Here is an 18,223-nt window from a genome sequence, read left to right as displayed (position 1 = left end):
TGTAATTAAAATCCTTCTCATGCAGAGACTTAGTTGGTGTTTGGTAATCCCTTTACTCAGACTACCGGTGTTCATTTTATAGCTGCGAATCTTCTCGTCAGTCTTTAAGTTGAGCTGTGCGTTCTGAAATCAGTTGTAACTCAATTCTCCAGCCGTTTCACAGCATCTCACAGTGAACTCAGAGGGCCTCTGGCCCTTGGTGCTCCCCACACTGAGGCCACACCGTGGTGAGTGGGTGGTATGAGAACATGGAGCACTGGCTCTGATGTCGCTGGGCCTGGGTTTGAGTCCAGACCCCTTTGTTTACAGCTGTGTGCCCTAGGGAGAGCCGCTGCGCTGTTCCAGGTCTTGGTTCCTTCAGCCTCACAGTGGCAATGATAGCTCCTATGTCATAGGGCTGCTATCAGGATGAATTGAAATCCTGCACAGAAAGTGCTTAGTTCTGCCAGGCACACAGCTGGTGGTCAATGCATTGTAGCAATTATTATTATTCTAAGTATTGCTTTGTTATAATTATTTATGGTTGGAAGATCTGGAACTTCAAACCTTCTGTCTTGACACAAATAGCCACACCAAGCAATTAACACCTTATGGTGACTTGTTTAGCAAAACTTTTCTCATTTGTCAAGTAGCTAAGAAAAGCTTCTTAGACAGTGAGAGGGAGGAGAACCCCCCCAGGCCATATATTTCCCTTTGTCAGGATCCAGCTGTAGCATGGGAACCAGGAGGAAAGAGAAGGGGGTGCAGCGTGGCGGATGGACTGCATTTGGGGAGAACAGGACTCACATGTCGTGAATGTCTATGATGTGCCCGCCGCTTTCCGTGGATTACCCCTGCAGGGTACATGTTCTTAGCTGCATTTTACAGGTGAGCAGGCTGAAATTCAGAGAGGTTATTCACCTGCCCAGAATCACCCAACCAGTTTGTGGCCAAGTCAGGCTGGGAATCCAGGATCATCTTATTTCAAAGCCTGTGCTCTCTCTACTACATCCTGGTGTGTCTGATGAGACCACCACATTGCACAACTCCAGGGGGCGCCACTCTCTTTGCCGTCGATGTCAATGGCACCTGGGAGTTGGGCAAGGGAGTGATCTCTCAGGAGATCAGAGGTGTGATCTTAGGTAACAGGCTGTTACAAAGGAGAAATGATGAAAACCTGATCTAGTCGAGTTGGAAAGGGAGAGACAGACTCAAGAGACATTCAGGGAACATTCAAGAGACAGATTTGACCTAATTGGCAACTGGCTGAAAGTGGAGTTAAAAGATGAAGGAGAATTTGTAGTTTCTAGCTTACGTCCCTGGGGAATAGTAATGTGCTTCCTGGGTAAGGAATACAGGGGAGAAGGGGCTGCCGGGCAGACAAAACTCGTAGAATGTCACCTCCGCTACTTCCCGTTTCGCCGAGGCCCAGGCCCAAGTGACGTAGGATTAGGGGTTGGATTGTACCCAGAAGCGTATGTTTCAGCTTGTTGCTTTTCTCCTTAAAGCCAAGCGCAGGAACTGAATCTGCATCATTCAAAGCTCTTGTGCTTTTAGTTCTAGTCGACTGACCTTGTCCCCTGACTCACAGCCTGCCTTTGCTCCTGGCTTGGTGGCTGGAGAGCCATGAAGTCTCTGCAGGTGGCTGGTGAGTGGATGCCTGTTGGTAGACCAGGACACTGGAGATGTCACACCTGCTGGAGAAAGTGAGGGGCGCTCAGCTGGGTTGTACCATTCCTGATGACCTCTCTGTGTTGCTCTCCAGCCCTTAGCCATGAGGCTTTCCTTCCGGGAAAATCTCATCCAAGGGATTCCCCTGAATCTATTTGTGGCTATGACATGACCTTCGATGGTAGTTACATGGTAGTTACGTAGTTCCCTGCAAATCATTGCACACTCAAAAATTCACACACACATATACACACACACACTCTCGCATACATGCATGCGTGTGTACACATTTAAAAATGTTCTAATGTGAAAGCCAAATGATAAGAAAACAAGCTGTCAGGAATTTGTTTCTCAAAATACGGTAATGCAACTTCCAGAGGATAATCACGTTCTGATGCCTTTGGTAGGACGAAGACTGCAGACCAGTGGTAACGAGTTAGGCACACTGAGGACCCCAGGGTCCTCCATCAACGAGAAACGTCTTCCAATGACAGTCCTCAGCCCGCATTTACCAGACAGCTTCAGGATATCAGGCACTATGCTGGGTGCAGCGTGGGGTTCAAAGACGAGGCACTGTTGTTCTCTGGGAACATACAGGCCTTTGGAGAGAAAGGCCACCTACTCGGGAAGGTAATGGCAGCACAGGGGCTGTCACAAATTCAAGCAGACTTGGAATAACGGAAGATTTGGTCTTGGTCTGCTCTGCCACTCGGCCTTACCAGACGGCCCCTGGCTCTGTTCTTCGCCCTGGTTCCCCTGGCGTCACCATGATGGAATCCACTCCCACTGGGAGTGGGGACCCTTAGGATTTCCCTTCTTGAACCATTTATGAGAGGAGAACAAAGGCCCCCCACCCCCATAAGAACATGTTCGACCCCACGTCTTCCAGCTCTTTCTCTCACTTCAAGTAAGGTTGCCTCCAGCCAGACTGTGTGGTTGGGGGAGCACGGGGAACCAAGCGAGCCCGGTGTGCATTCTTAGAGCTTGTGGTGGGCAGCAGGAACCAGATGGCTTTTAATCCCCTCCAATCCTGAAATTTGTTAATTTTATGAAATATCCCTCTCAGCAAAATGTTTCCGCCGCTTGATTTTGGGTTTATAAGCCATGTTTCCTTGAATGTGTTTAGAGTAGCATTTCCCAGGGCTCCTGGGTGGCTCAGTGGGTTAAGTGTCTGACTCTTGATTTCAGCTCAGGTCGTGATCTCAGGGTCGTGAGACCCCACGTCGGGCTCCGCACTGGGCGTGGAGCCTGCTTAAGATTCTCTCTCTCCCTCTGCTCCTCCCACCCTCCCCACTTGCACACACACAGCTCCCCACCCCACCCCCAAAAGAATAACATTTCCCAAAGTACACCTTGTAGAACACTGCTGTGGGACCCTCATAGGTTTGGGGGGAAAGAAGTGTTCCGTGGTAATACAGTTGGAAGGTTCTGGGTTGAACAAAATTGAAACAAGCTGCTTTCCTGCAGGACTTCTTTAAACCTTTACTATTGCTAGTGTGTGTTATGAATCTTGAAAAGCAGATATAATAATATGCAGTGTGTTCTCACCTTAACAGGGAACCTCATTTCTGTGAAGTTTCTGTTAACATCCTGGAAAAGCTAGTGTCCCGGAGAACATGTTTTGGGAAACACTGACTTAGGAGATGTTCATCGTATAGAAACCAGCAGTGGTCAGTGGTTTCCCCTTATTCATTTACAAATCAGCCTTCAACAGCAGCAAAAGAGTCCAAGTTTAGACATAAAGAGGCACTTCCTACCTGAGAGGGCACTTGGGGAGTAGAGTCGAGAGTGTCCCGGGAAATTATGATAAGAGAACACACCACCCCCTTTCTCGTCCTTTTGCAAGCTCTCCCATGAGTCATTATAAATAGAATGAATTATCAAGGAAGCTCCTGGATCTTTTTATCTTACGGGGGCCTTTGAAAAAGGATATAATTGAGGGATAAGAAGGTAGGAATTAAAAGCAAGAAGACAGACGGGCTGACTTCTGGAAGGGCTGTCTCTAAGTGTCTGTAATTAACTCATTCAGTCTTCCTCTGCCGAGAGCACAGAGTTGAAGGAAACACCTTCCTAACTCACATTTCCAAAGCAAGTGGAACTAACGGAGGGGGCTGGAAGGTGCCCGAAATCTCAGGGTCGTATTTCGGTAACTGTCATACGTTGAGTGCTTCCACGTGCCAAGTACGATGCAGAGGCTTTTGCGTGCATTTTGCATGTTCCGCGGAACAACCTGTCAGGTTGCTGTCATTATGGTTCCCATTTTACAAAAGGATGATCTGAAGCCCGGAGAGGTTAAAGACCTTCCCTAAGGGCTTACATCCAGAACGGTGCGGAACCTGGATCTGAACACCAAAGCCCTCACGTACGCTCCTACTGCCACGGAGAGTGGGGAGTCTGCAGACATCTAAGACATCAGGCCTCCCTTGAAACGGGCCTCCTTCCATCAGCCTGGGTGGGGGAGCGGGCGGAGGGGAGGGGTGATGATGGGCCACATTGACAAGGAAGCCAAGGGAGAGGGGACATCTTCCAGCTGGTGAGGCCCCTCGGTTGCCTGACAGCAGCCTGGCTGTGTGCCCCCCCACCTCCCCCCCCCTTGCAGATGCATCTCTTCTGATTAGCCATCTGCCCCTCGTGCTGCTGGTAGCCCACAGCGCATGGGCAGCTGCCCTGTTCGAGAGCCCAGAGATAATATCAGTTTATGAATCAGTACGCTCTCTGGCACGTCTGTGTTCCCCTAACGGGAGCATGGCAGGATCCAAAATATACTTAATCCTCATCCGACTCCACACTGTCGGGGGTTGGAGGCTCCAAAGGATCCTTTGTAACTTCAGTCTGTAAGCCGCAGTTAATCAGGCCAGACTCTGGGCAGGGGAGCTCAGGCCCGTGGCCTCAGGCCTTGGCCGTGGCTGTACGTGTCAGTGAGGATGCAGGGGACAGGCCAGGGTCCCGTGGAGCTAAGTCTTGAGAAAAGGAATATGTCTGAAGAAAACAATGCCCAGCCAGAAAGTAAGCCCGGGGCACCTGCCATCTGTCCCGTCAGGCCGAGTGGCTGTTGGGTTCATCCTGGGCTCTGTACCTACCGTGTACCCATGGGGTGTGGAGCTGTGGTGAGGTACTTGGAACGAACACGTGATGGATGTGACTTCAGGACGTGAAGACGGCCCGACCTGAATTGGAAGCCATTCTTCCGGGAGTAGGACCCGTGCGCTGAACAGACACACACGCTCTTTGCCCGGTTTCTTTGCATAGAGCCTCGGAGGTCCTGCACTCTTGAGCTCAGCCCTGCTGGAGGAGGGCGATTCTTCTCCCTCTGACACTGACTGGCCTTGACACGACTCCTCCCTGCAGGTTTTAGCTCTCTGAGAGAACAGCTATCTCCAGCCAGGGCCCTGGAAGAAGGCCATGGTCCTGGGAGAATCCCCTTGAACTTCTAAATGTCACTGCCCTGGATAATGTCTCTCTGACTCCCTCATCCGAAGTAGCAGCCTCCCCCCACCAACTATCGCTCCCATAGACGGCTGAAATTCCGGGGTTTTGTGTGTGCTTATAGCCTGCCTCGTCCATTAACCCGCAGCCTCCTTGAGAACAGGACAGGTGTCTCTCTCGTTCATTTCTTTTGTGTCTGGCTCATGAGAAGCACTTAAATATCTGTTAAATGAATGGGGAAATATAATAATAAGCAAAGGCACACCCTACAGGCAGACCTTCAGGCTGAGATTCTCTGAAAGCAAACTTGGCTTTGTCCCTCCCCTGCCGGCAGTCCCCTCAGATCCCATGCCCTGCAGGATAAAGTGCCGGGTCCCTAGCCCGCTGGCCAGGCCGCTGAGCTCTGGCTCCTGCTGACCTCCCCAGCCTCACCTCTCACTGTGCCCTCACCCCTGTGTCCCACGTGCTCACCCGGCGACTCCCAAGCATTGCTGCGTTTGGCACACGACCTTGGGACCCGCTGAAAATGCAGATGCCCAGCCCTCAGCTCGGGTGATTCAGATGCAGTTGGTGTTGGGTGGGGCCCAGGAACTGCCACTTTTTTTTTTTTTAACGTTTTTTATTATATTATGTTAGTCACCATATAGTACATCCCCGGTTTCCGATGTAAAGTTCCATGATTCATTAGTTGCGTATAACACCCAGTGCACCATGCAATACGTGCCCTCCTTACTACCCATCACGGGTCCGTCCCATTCCGCCACCCCTCTCCCCTCCGAGGCCCTCTTTTTTTTTTTTTAAAGCTACCTCAGAGAGTTCCAATGTCAGGGACTCCAGGGACCATACTTCAAGCAGCGCTGTCTTGTCCAAGTCCACGGCAGGCAGCTGGCTGAAAGGGCCACACTTTCTCACCTCCATGCCTCTCAGCCGCCGTGGTGACTTCTTCCTGGAATCAACTTTGTCCATGCTCGTTCGCCACCCAGCGGATGCCTCTGCCTCCTTCAAGGCTCAGCTCAAAGGGTCACATCTTCTGTGGACACAGTCCTGCTTCCCCCAGGCACATTAGACTTTTCCTCTCTCGGTGCACGTTACACATACCCCTTTCTTAGAGATCATTCTGCTTATTTCTCTTTTCCTCCTCCCCTCCCCCAACATCAGAAGAGCAACCCGTGGTTCTCTCTGGACCCTGAGTACCTAGCAGAGCGCCTGCCAGCAAGTGTTCATGGGACTAGAAGGACACGCTCCATCCCCACGCCTCCACCCTTGCTAACCCTGTTCTCTGACTCACGGGTCTTGCAGGAGTTCTCGCTCCAGAGAATGGACAGCCTTGTGGACGACCGTGTCAACATCCTGGGATTTTCCATCTTCAACCAGTCGCATGCTTTCTTCCAAGAGTTTGCCCAGAGCCTCAACCAGTCGTGGCAGGAGAACTGTGACCATGTGCCCTTCACGGGGCCTGCGGTAAGTACCCGCCAGAGCCCTCCCTGTGCCCCTTTGCCTCCACACGCACGCATGCACGCTTCTGGAGTCTAGCCCTGTTGGGCCCTGCTCAAAGAGTGGTATGTACCAGTGTTGGGAAGCAGTAATGACGGAGAAGGTTTGGGGAAGAGTGAGCTGTAAGCAGCAAGCTTCCTGGAGGTCCGCAGGGAGAGCCCTGTGCAGAGGTGTGGATCTGTCATTTAGGGATGTCCTGATGTCCATCCATCTCCTGCAGCCAGACTCCCGATCATGCTGTTGCTGAGAACTGCCTGATTTAGGATCCAACAGTCCTCCTGTTGGAAAGCACTTGTCGCTCACCACTTCCTCATTTTTTAGGATAGGAAACTGAAGCCCAGCCTGGGAGTGGGGCTGAGCGTGGGGACGTGGAGGTCTTATTCAAAGGCTCACGCCAAGCCTTGCAGCATGAGGCTAGATTCTGAGATTTCCTGACTCCTGGTCCAGTGCTCTGTCCATCACGCTGGACCACTGCCCTGAGTAGTACCACTCACGCAGAGGGTCTGCTTTGTGCCGTCATCCATGTTCTTCCCCTTTGCACTCCCTCCCCCTGCTGTGTGTGTCATGGAAGCAAAGTTTTTCCTGGCATACTGCACTGGGTTTGATGTCCTTACTCCGTGGGCCAGGTCAGGTATGTGGGCTTGTGTCCATCTGTTACAAGGCAAGTTCTCGGGAGACTGGGATTGCCTGGCTGTCTAGGTCCTGTCCCAGCCACATCACATTTAAGCTTCCCAGAGCCTCATAAGACAGCTCACGTGCTGTTCCCATAACTTTTCTGAGGTCTGCTATCAGTATCTTCACTTTGCAGATGATGACACAGAGGCCCAGAAGGGTTAAGTAAACAGACCAGGGTCATACAGCCAGTAAGCAAAGGAACTAGCAGCAGAACCCAGTTCAGAGTTTTAACCGCTATGCCGTTTTCCCTCTTTCTACGAGCATCATTCTGTTGCCACTGCAAATTGGCCTGGCAGAGTGAAAGTAGTTAGTGGGTATTTGTTGAATGAATGAATGAATCAGTGAGGAAGGCGGAACAGTGAGCTAGAGATAGAAAAAACTGGAATAGAAATAGTCCTGATTGGTGCCAGTGGAACCAGGCACCTTCCTGGAGTGGGACCTTCCCTGGAGGGCTTCTAAAATAGGAGCGAGAACTGTCTTTGATCCATGTCCAGGGGCAAGGACATTTCTGGACATCCGCACAAATGGACAACTAATTAGTGCTTGGCCAAAGCAGTGATCCAGCATTGGGCTTCCTAGAGGCAGGGGCGTGGACAGAGTGCCCGTCCAAAAGCTGTGTACCTCCATGATTGCGTAGCCTGGCAAAAATCCTAGGAAGGAAAGAGTAACTAAGGGGTCAGAGCTCATGCAGAGCTCAAGGATCTGTGGTCAGGGAGCCGGGTAGGAGAAGGATGCTTGAGAACTGAGTTTCAGGAAAGGTTTAAGGAGCACATCCCAAGAAGGTATTTGAGACCTGAAAGAGGTGAGAATCCACAAGAAGGACTTGGCAGGGGTGAGACATCTGAAGGAAAGGAAGTAGATGGGTTAAGGACAGTGTGGGACATGCTCAGGCATGGCATCATGGGAGGACCAGGTTTGTCCCTCCCAGAAATATCAGAAAACTGGTATTTCCAGTTGCTCTCTGGGGTGGGGGTGGGGTCTCAGTCCTGCCATTAGCGCTCACACTGACCACAAGCAGGCAGAGGAGAGGCCCGCCCAGGACCCAGTGGGAGGCCTTACAAGGAAAAGACCCAACATGCAGGCCAGCCAGTGCCTTTCACAGGATTCTGGGGCTGGCCGTGCTCACACGTGCCCAGGGGAGCCCTTGGCCTCGGGGGCATAGGACCTGGATTCAGATACCAGCCTTGCCATGTTCTCATTCCGTGATCCTCAGTAGTTATGTAACTCTTCTGGGTCTCAGATTTTTTATCGGTCATTTTGGGCTGATTCTGCTTGACCACCTTGGGAGATTTTTGTGAAGATAAAAGGCAATATAATTCGATCTTCAAATCACAAGTATTCATTGAATGAGCTTGTTTAACGTGCTATATGGCAGCCACTGGGTTAGGCACCAGTAGGTGTATCGGGTAGCTTTTGCTGTGTGAGTGCTGGGTAACGACCAATCCCCAAACGTCACTAGCATGTGACACTAAGCATTTGTGCAGCTTGTGCATGTGCACATCCGATCAGCTCATCTGGGGGGTGAGGGAGGATTAGCTACAGATTCCTAACCTAGTTGGGGGTCAGCTCCTGCTCCACGTGCCTCTCATCCCTCCCCTGGCCCAGCAGGCAGGCCAGCCTGGCGTATTCTCGTGGCGGCGGCAGGACGATGACAAAGCAAGTCAGAACACACCAGACCTTTTAGTGCTAGCTTCCCAGAACGGGCACGCGGCGACTGCCAAATCATGTTGGCCAAAGAAAGGCACCCAGACAAATTCAAAGTCAGGGAATGAGGAAGCAGACTCTACTCTTTTAGAGATGAAAAGTAAGGAGTCACATGGCAACAGGCCTGAGTACAGGGTAGAGTGAAGGATGGGGGCCCATCCCATAGCCCATTGTGGTAAAGAAGAGCCAAAGCCTCTACCTTCTGGGGTTCATGATGTGGGGAGTAAGATCTGCCCCCACCTCTAGGAAAATGGTTCCAAGTGGGATCCTGCCCCGTGGAAGCAGAGTAAAGCCTCTTCGTCCTGCCTGGAATGATCAGGGAAGGCTTCCCAGAGGAGGAGGAAGCAAAGACCGCATTGCTGCTCGCTTAGTGTGCGGGACGCTGTGCAGGGTGTGAGGCCGTCCTGGGTGGAGCAGGGACCCCATGTCCGGTCACGTGGAAGCAGCCCTCGTGACCTCATTTTTGTCCTTCCCAATCCAGTCTCTGACCTCCCAAAGCCTCGGCATCCTGTGTTCCCCAAGAATGTTGGAGGCAGTCAGGGAGTGGGGGGTTCTCTGGAGCCTCCCTCCGTGTTGGGGGTAGGGAACAAGAGTACAAGCCTACTTCAGAGGGGCAGTGTGAGGAGACTAAGTGTGAGCCTGGGACCTAGTCCCGGTCCCCGGGAGGGGACAGTCAGTCCTGGGCGCCAGGCTGTGATCTGCCTCAGTCAGCTTTCTCTGGGCCGAGCCCTGCTGTTTTCTTGCCTGCAGAACAGGGAAGTGTGTTCTCTCTAGCTCAGGAGACGGGAGTGCTTATCGCGTTTGTTTCATCTGGAATACTGGAGCGCTTCCCACGAAATTATCCCACCTCGACCTCTTTTTTTCCTCCCCACGGCATTCTAATAGCAGCTGAGAGTGGTCACGCACCCCTTGTTTGGTAAATGGGGAAACTGAGGCACAGAAGAGGGAGATGAGAGCCCAAGACTGCCTCTCGGTGCCAAGAGCCTTGCAGCCGAGTCTCTGTAGCCTCCGAGGAGGAAGGGAAGGTGTTATAGAAACTCCTCACCTGGAAGAATATGGAAAGAAAGCTCACAGCTTCAAACAGCAACAAATCCTTCTCAAGGCTTCTCACTTAGCAACTGCCTTTTGAAAAGCGGTGCCTCTTCCTGTCTCTTTGGGGGTTGAAATTCCCAGCACAAACAGCCCAGCCCTTTCATTTGCTGGGGAGCTGGAAGGCGAGAAATAATCAATTCCAGGAAAGCCCAGGCCAGTCTGTCTCCCCATCCAGCTTTCTAAAAAGGCTGCAGGCAGCTCCTCCACAGGGACCTGCTCTCTCCTGCCTCCAGGGCCCTCTTCTCTCCCCCCTCCCCTGCCCCGTTCCCCTCTGCTCTGTCTTTCTGTCTCAGGTCCAGTCTCTCTTCCTTCTCCTGTCTTCTCCTTGGACTCTTCCCTTCCTGTCTTCCCCTCCCCCTCCCCTTTCTCTTCCCCCTCCCTTCCCTTTCCCCTTACTCTCCTGCACTCCATCTGTCTTCTGCACCCTTGGCATTTCTCCTGTCCTGTTTCTCTTCCTCTTAAATTGTGTGTGCCCCACTGTGCTCCAGGGTGCTGCTGGAAAGGGGGCTGCTCTGAGGACACAGAGGGAGCATCTGAGCTAAAGGGTTAGTAAGAGAGAGAGAGAGAGAGAGGTGAGTGCCGCCACCCAGGCCGGGGCTGCACCTCCAGGTGGCTGACAGCACGCCGCTCCCCTGCTTCCCGCCTGGCACTATGCGAGCTGCCCACGGGCGAGCTGTGGATGGAGACACATACCCGCTATTTCATATGCCGTTCCCATTAATCACACTGCAAAGAACAAAAATCGTAGAAAATCGTTAAAATTACAGATGGCTAGGTTAAGTAATTAGAATTTAGGCTAAAACAGATGTTTGTAATTAAGTGTTTATTTCATTGAATAAAACCCAGATTGTACAGACTATTCGATGAGATTTTAATGGCTCCTGTCTTGGTCTGATTTTGGGGAGCAGAGTTTAAGCTACAGAGGTTCAGAGATAAATGGGCATCCAAGAGAAGGAGAATCCAGTGATCTGGGTGGGGGAGCTATGAGGCGGGGAGATGACGGTTACAGGTGTGTGTTTGGAAGATATTGTTATTTTTCCTTCAGGGGAGGGGGCGGAAACTCAGCCTCTGTTCCCTGAGTCAGACTGATTCATCTTAATTTATACAGAGTCTTTCGTTCCCCTAAACAATTTACAAACAGCTCAAAAGAAAATAACAATGAAGAACCAAATGAAAATATAAAAACAAGGGACTCGAGAGTCCCTTGCCAAGCAATATTTTGGTGCCAAGAAAGAGGAGAGGATTTTAAACAAGGATTGAGCCGTTCAGGGGATTTAATATTTAGAAGATCAGGGACGGGGAAGCGGAGACAAGACGAGAGAGGCATGCGCACAGATGGGGCACGGAAGCCACAGAAAGACAGAGGGGGGTGGTGAAGGGAAGGGCGATGGGATGGGGTGGGAGCCGGGAAGGAGCAGGAATGGAGGGGACTCTCCACCCAGACGAGAGACATGGACAGAGCGCTGTTTTGGCCCCAGAGCTGCTTTCCCCCAACTGCAATCCCAAGTACTTGCGGAGCTAAATTAGTAAATAAAAGCAGAGGGTGAAAACAAGTAGGAGAGAGAGCAGCAGGCTGCTTTGGGACGGAGGAGATCCGCAGTGAGCTGAACAGTTGATGAGGCAGAGATCACAGGCTCCCGGCAGAGGTGAAACCGGCTGATCGGAGGAGATTGGCACGTGGGGGCAGATAAGCGGGAGGAGCACGGGATGGGCGGCAGGGCTCAGAGAGGCAGTCGGAGGAGCCAGATGAGAGGCCCCGGGCGTGTTGCCAGGAGCCAGCAAGAGGGGCCGTCTGGTTATGTAGGGAGGACGCAGAGGAGACCCAATGGGGAGGGATGGTGTTCGGGGCTTAGGAAGTTTCAGCTCAGAGGGGCCCAGGCTGAGCTGCAGAGAGGACCCGTGAAGCCCAGAGTGCCCTGGGGACCGCCACCGTGTCACCCCTCTGAAGGCAATATGCAGATGGAAAAGAAGACCTTGAGGAGCCTTGACACTGCCCCTCTTGCACCCACGCCTGCCCCCAGCATCCCTCTCTGGGCTGTAATTCCTAGAAGCTCTGGAAGAATCTTGAAGGTCCCAGAATGCGAGATGCCAAAGGAACACTGCAGACAGGCACGCACCACTCTCCCAGCATCCAGATCATTTGCTAATAAGAGAACATCAGCCAAGAAAACCGCATCCCAGACGAGTGGGAACAACAAGCATGTGGCAGGAAGGAGCCTGGGGCCTGGTGGGAGGGTGTGAGGAATGGCGTGGTGCGCTGCGTCTGCCAGTCTGCAGGCGCTGGGGTCTCTCAGGGACCGGCACACAGCCGCCTGAGAAGAAGGGCCTCTACAGGGGGATGCGGAGGCCCGGGCCTCTCTGAGGGCCAGGGGCAGTCATGCCCTGGGAGGAAGGGGGTCCCTGAGGCCTTCGTACTGTTTAAGGTGCATTTAGCCTCCAGCAGTGGAAACCGTGTATTAAACTGCCTTATGCAGAAAAAGGAAACATGTCACCTCATGTCACAGCAAGCTGAGAGGGAAGGCAGACTCTGGACTGATGTCTTTGGAAACCTAGTTTCCTCCCATTCCTCTCTGTCCCCCTTGACGTCGAGTCCACCCTTGGGCTGGAGTCAGGCTGGCTGCCGCAGGCCCGTGCATCGTGTCCTGACATGGTAGTACTGAGAGAAGGAGGAAGGACTGCATCTCTCAGAGACGGGAAGCTTTTCTGAGAAGTGACCCTTTCCTCCTGGTCTCTGTTCATGTTGCATTGGTCAGAATTGGGCCGCTGGGCCGTTCCCGAATCACATTTTGGTGGGGGGATGGGAGGACTCGTAGACCACTCAGGATCACTTGAGAGCTGGGGCTGGATTAGCCACGCCTGAAGCACGTGGCTGCTTGGGGGATGGATACCTGAACAAAATGGGGGTTCTACTGGGGAGGAAAAAGAGGAGAATGGGTGCTAGGTAGGCAACGGATGGTCCCCTCCCACTGCCCCTCTGTCCTGCCCTGTCCTGTTCTAACAACATTTCCAAGTGGCTCTTCGCTGAGAGGCTAGTGTGAGGAACAACGACCAGTCAGACCGGGGCGGGGAGCAGGGGGCAAACCCAGGACAGGAGAGAGGCACGGGAATAAATCTGACAGAGTAATGACTCACCACCGGCTTCTCGAGAGGATGAAAAGACAATGTTGCAGACACGGAAGGAAACCAGACTGGAGAAAGGGTCCTGGGGCTCCAATCCTGGCCCTGCCTCTGTCTTGCTTGGTGACTTTGGATAGGAGGTGAATTCTTCGAGCCTCGGTTTTGTGTTTGGTAAAAGAAGAGAGTTGGACTCTTCAATTTCTAGGATCCTTTCCAGTCTAACAGGCCGAGATTTTGAGACTCTCTGAATGGACAGACAAGCTAGGAGACAAAGGAGAAGGTGGGACAGAAATTAGTTTACCGCATCATTTAAATAGCCAAACAGAAGGATCTAGGGGCCAATGTCGGTAGCGGTAACCAGCGCCCCTCTCCTCGGGTCAATGTTTGTCTAAGCTGGAAAGGGAGAGTCTGTAGCATTGATCATTTCCATATGTCCTTTTGGCAAGGAAGTGTGAGAGGTCCATTAATAAAGGAGCCACATATGTGCAGGGGAAAATGAATTATGTCCAAAGGACAAGGACAGTTGTAGGCTTGCTGAGAAGCATCGAGTGCCTTGCAGGTGAGCCTGGAATCAATGAAGAAGGAGCTGAGCTGCAGAGGGGAAGGGCGGGAGGAACTCGAGGGAGGTGGCTGGTCAGCACGGCTCATTCCTACTGCAGAGCTTTCTACTGGTCCTGATTGCTCCGTTTAGTGCCCCTACCTGCTTGGTCTTTAGGCCCCAGGGCACTTCGGGGCCAGGGGACAGAAAGGAGAGGTGATGGAGCTGAGAGGGGTGAAGGCCCAACACAGGCGCAGGGGACACAGGGGATCCTGCCTGTTGGATATCTCGGAGGAGAACGGGAGACGTTGAGGTCTCCGGGACTTCCACGTCATAGAAGCTGAATTAATGTGGGAAGAAAGAAAAGCAGGTAGAAGGAAGAAAAAAGGAGCAAGAGAGGAAGAAAGAGGGGAAGAAGGAGGAAGAAGGAATATGAGGGCTAGGCAGTTTTGCAATGCAAGTGAACGTGGATTGGGGCAGGGAAACTCTCTTGGGCTGTTCTCCCCTGTAATTGCCTTTTAGAAAGATGATCCGAAGGCAGTCCCCCTCCCCGCCCCCAGTCGCTGTCACAGGACTCCTTGCCTAACAGGAGCTGAACTGCACAGGGAATAAGTCACTCTTCCCAGCCTGTTTGCTGCCTTGAGCTCCCCGTTCTTGCGACTCCCCGTAGCATTCATTCAGTCAGCACCTGCTTCCCGAGCTGACACCTGCCCGCACGCAGGGGGTGCGCAGTTTGCAGAGCATGTTACAGACCTGCGAGCCAGGGAGGCAGTCTCTCGTTTACAGGAAACTGTGGTTCTCTCCAGGGTTCCACAGCCTACTCGGGATCACTCAGCACATGCGTTGAGGGCTGGGATCCAGACTGTGGGTTCAGTCCTCCTGGTTTCGAGCTCTTTCCCCAGCACCTCCTGTCTCCTTACACTCTGTCTTAAGAGCTTGAAAAAAATCCCAGAGGTCACGAGATGGCCTCCCTGCCTCCAGCCTTGGAGGGGTCGATCTCCCAGGGCCTGGCCAGGGAGGAGGAGGTGTTAAGAAGTGACAGACCCCAACATCACTGCTCCCACGGGGCCTCCCCTCAGGGTTCCTGTACGGTTTGACCCTATTGTCATTTACACTCGGTCGGTTTTTCTTGCCAGGGACTGTATGTACACGGCCCAGTGTCATTGCCTCCTTAGACGGCACACTCCTCAAGGGCAGGCAGCTTCTGTTTTTCTGCTCCCCCCCGCCCGAAGCTGCAGACACCAGGTTAGCTCATTGGGTGGTGCTCTGGCTGAGCCTCGGTGGGCAGATTTCACCCCAAATTTAATTCAGTTCTAGAACTATGTCTTGGGGGGCCTACCACATCTCAAGTCCCAGTGCTAGATGCTGTGCGGGATGTAGAGGTGGTAGCCCTGCACGTTCCTGCCTGAGAGCTTGCAGTTGCCTAGGGCGATGAAAACGTGCACGAACTACACCTGGGCGGACTCCCTCTGCAGAATGATCCCTGCCTACATCGCCGGTTTGTTGCTTCTTCCCCTCCTACGCACCCCCCAAGTGTGCCCCACACTTTCCACCCCACAGTTCCACTCTGGGGTGCCTTTTCCCCTTCCCTGGCTGCTCCCCCTCCCGAATCCAGTGATGTTTCTACCAAAATCCTTAGTGCTCGGTTCCAACGCTGTGTCCTCCAAGAAATGTTTTCTTGTTCTTCTTCTTCTTCTTCTTCTTTTTTTTTTAAGATTTTTTTACTTATTTATTTGACAGAGAGGCAGCAAGAGAGGGAACACAAGTAGGGGGAGTGGGAGAGGGAGAAACAGGCTTCCCGCTGAGCAGGGAGCCCGAGGCGGGGTTCGATTCCAGAACGCTGGATCATGACCTGAGCCGAAGGCAGATGCTTAATGACTGAGCCACCCAGGTGCCCCAAGAAATGTTTTCTTGATCACCCAACAAGACCTTCCTCTTTGGGCCCCACCAACCTTACCCAGTTTCACGTTACCCTTATTTGGGTCCTGTCTCCCCAGACACCTCTCCTTTCCACTGTAATCTATTGCGGGAATAGGGTCTTGCTCATTTTCGGGCTTTGCGTTTACCATGTGCTCTCTAAGTACCCATCACACTGGGTGGCACAAAGTAGCCGACTGATGGTAGCTATATCCAGGAAGACGTGCTATCCTGGGGACTTCTAGAGTAAGTGACCTTCGGCTGAGCATTGCACACTGGGCACATCTGAAGGTAGCATCCAGGTTCCTTCCCTCTTCCTGAGATAGGCAGCCCCATCCCCTCCTTGGGGATTCCTGACAGCAATGGGAGTTGCACCTCCCTGGAGCAGAGAGAAAAGGCTATCCTTGAAATCACTTGGGGCTCAAAGGCACAGCTGGATGGTCCCATGCCAGAGAAGCCTTCGCCACCACTGTCTGCCCCGGGCAAGCACCTGGACCCTTAGGGGAAGCGGAGCTGGCCCAGAGCCAGGCGGTGGGCCCCGGGCAACAAAGAAGTGCCCTTATTTCTTCTTTGTCTCTCTTTTCTCTCGTCCTCCTCCCTTCTTTTCTTCCTCCTTTCCCTTCCCTTCCCCTACCCCTTCACACCCATCCCTCCTTCTCCCTGGGCCTCCTGCCGCTGCCCTCCCGCCCACCGTCCGCCCCCTCCCAGCTGTCCTCGGCCCTGCTGTTTGATGCCGTCTATGCTGTGGTCACCGCGGTGCAGGAGCTCAACCGGAGCCAGGAGATCGGCGTGAAGCCTCTGTCCTGCGGCTCGGCCCAGATCTGGCAGCACGGCACCAGCCTCATGAACTACCTACGCATGGTGAGGGGCGTCTGGGGCCCCGCAGGTGGGGGGTGGGGGACGCTCTGTGCGAGGCTCTGCACCTCCAGGCCTCCTCAGGACATCACAGTCCCAGATAAAACAGCCATCTGCGCTGACCCCATTCGCGCACTGTGAGTCACAGTTGTTCCCTGATCCCTAATGCCCCACCGAGCACGGTTTAGAGCTGGCTTTCCCAGCCATGTCTCCAGCCGTGTCTCCTCTGACGGGACAGACATGGATCTCTAGCCCACGAAGAAGACATCTCCTATCAGAGATGCCTGGTGCAGAGTAGCTTAGGGTTTACATTTAGAGTCAGGTCTTCCAGACTTCCTGCAGACCCGATGGTGGGTGAGCAGCTGTCCAAAGAGGATAGATTCTATTAACAGCCAGTGGCCTGGAGAAGGGACACGGGAGGATGTGAGTCCGGGCTGCCATCTTGGCATTGTGTTGCTTTATACAGCGGCTGCACGGTCATTGGGTGTGGGGCATCCTTCTCCTCCTCCAGCTCCAGCTGAGTCTGAATTCATTCCAGAAACATCGCATTTGTAGTCACGAGATCCCGTGGCTGAGAGGCAGGCAGGAGAATGGACTTTGATGGCCGGCTTCCTCTTGGGCATCCTTAAATAGCCCTTGTGTGGACTGCTTGGAGCCAAGTGGCACATGGGCCTGTTTGGTGCTGTAACTCACTCTCTCTTGGACAGGTAGAATTGGAAGGTCTCACCGGCCACATTGAATTCAACAGCAAAGGCCAGAGGTCCAACTATGCCTTGAAAATCTTACAGTTCACCAGGAATGGTTTTCGGCAGGTAAGTCCGACGGCACATCCTTCCTCATTGTTCCTTTCTGTGTCCCCAGCGCTCCCATCCCATTTCTCCTTGGCACGCAGAATGGGTCCTGCTCTCAGTTATCCCCAGTAGCTACAGGCTGCCTCCTGAGCAGGGCTCCCGGTGTGCACCGGCCTCCCCCGTTTCCTGCTACCAAATCAGCTAGTGTGGGTCAGGGACTGCAGCCCCAGCAGAATACTGAGAGGGAGGCCACCATGCTCTGTGGGGGCAGGGGGGCAAGAGCATATCACATACAGAAGGAATTCTGGGGCCATGCCCACTGTTTTGGATTACTCTATTCCCTGAATTTCGCCCTAACCCTGGAATCAGTGTTGGACTCCAGAGAGTGTGCGGGGAAGGAACCAACTGGGTCCCTTCGGCGTTGGAGTGGACGGCCACGCTCCCTCCGGCTGGCTCTTTCCTGACCACCCCATGCCCACCCCATGCCAGTCACAGCCCTCCTCTCCTGTCTGCTACCCATCTTCTCCCATCAGCTCAGGATGGCTCTGTCCTCTGAAGCTCCTTTGCAACCCCCCACTCCTCTCCCCTTTCTCCTCTATGAACTCGTTCTCCCTCTCCCTGGTGCTCTTGAGTCAGCGGAGACGGGGATTCTGACAGCCACTCCAGGTGCCTCCCTGAAGGTCTCCCAACCTCCCCGTCGCCTGGATAATCAACCCCCTATTCTTCGGCTAGCCCTCTCCAGCCTTAGAAAATCTGGAGAAGTAGGAACTGATGTGCTAATTACAGGAGGAAGCGGACTCACTGGAGGGCTTCCGGCTGTCAGAGTAGCTGAGCAAGGGAATGTGCCTCCGAAGGGGCTTACAGTCACCTTTCCCGGGGATTATTCAGATTCTCATCCTCTTCCTCTTCCTTCTCCTCCTCCATCATCATCATCACCACCATCGTCGTCATCATCATCATCACA

The 18,223-nt window shown here is 53.1% G+C and overlaps 1 protein-coding gene across 2 annotated transcripts in view; it reads left to right on the top strand.

The window, feature by feature from the left end:
* GRIK4 (glutamate ionotropic receptor kainate type subunit 4) overlaps positions 1 to 18,223 on the top strand; it is a 418,395-nt gene that overhangs the window by 298,039 nt on the left and 102,133 nt on the right. For both annotated transcript variants that reach the window (XM_045797991.2, XM_087868360.1), the window contains 3 exons: positions 6,376 to 6,537; positions 16,322 to 16,474; positions 17,176 to 17,280. In XM_045797991.2, the coding sequence (XP_045653947.2) occupies positions 6,376 to 6,537; positions 16,322 to 16,474; positions 17,176 to 17,280 (420 nt within the window). The remainder of the gene's footprint in view (positions 1 to 6,375; positions 6,538 to 16,321; positions 16,475 to 17,175; positions 17,281 to 18,223) is intronic.

The sequence above is a fragment of the Ursus americanus genome, chromosome 16 (genome assembly GCF_024610735.1).
Source record: "Ursus americanus isolate L20-20 chromosome 16, mUrsAme1.1.p, whole genome shotgun sequence".
Lineage (NCBI taxonomy): Eukaryota > Metazoa > Chordata > Mammalia > Carnivora > Ursidae > Ursus > Ursus americanus.
This window is presented reverse-complemented; position numbering and strand designations above follow the sequence as displayed.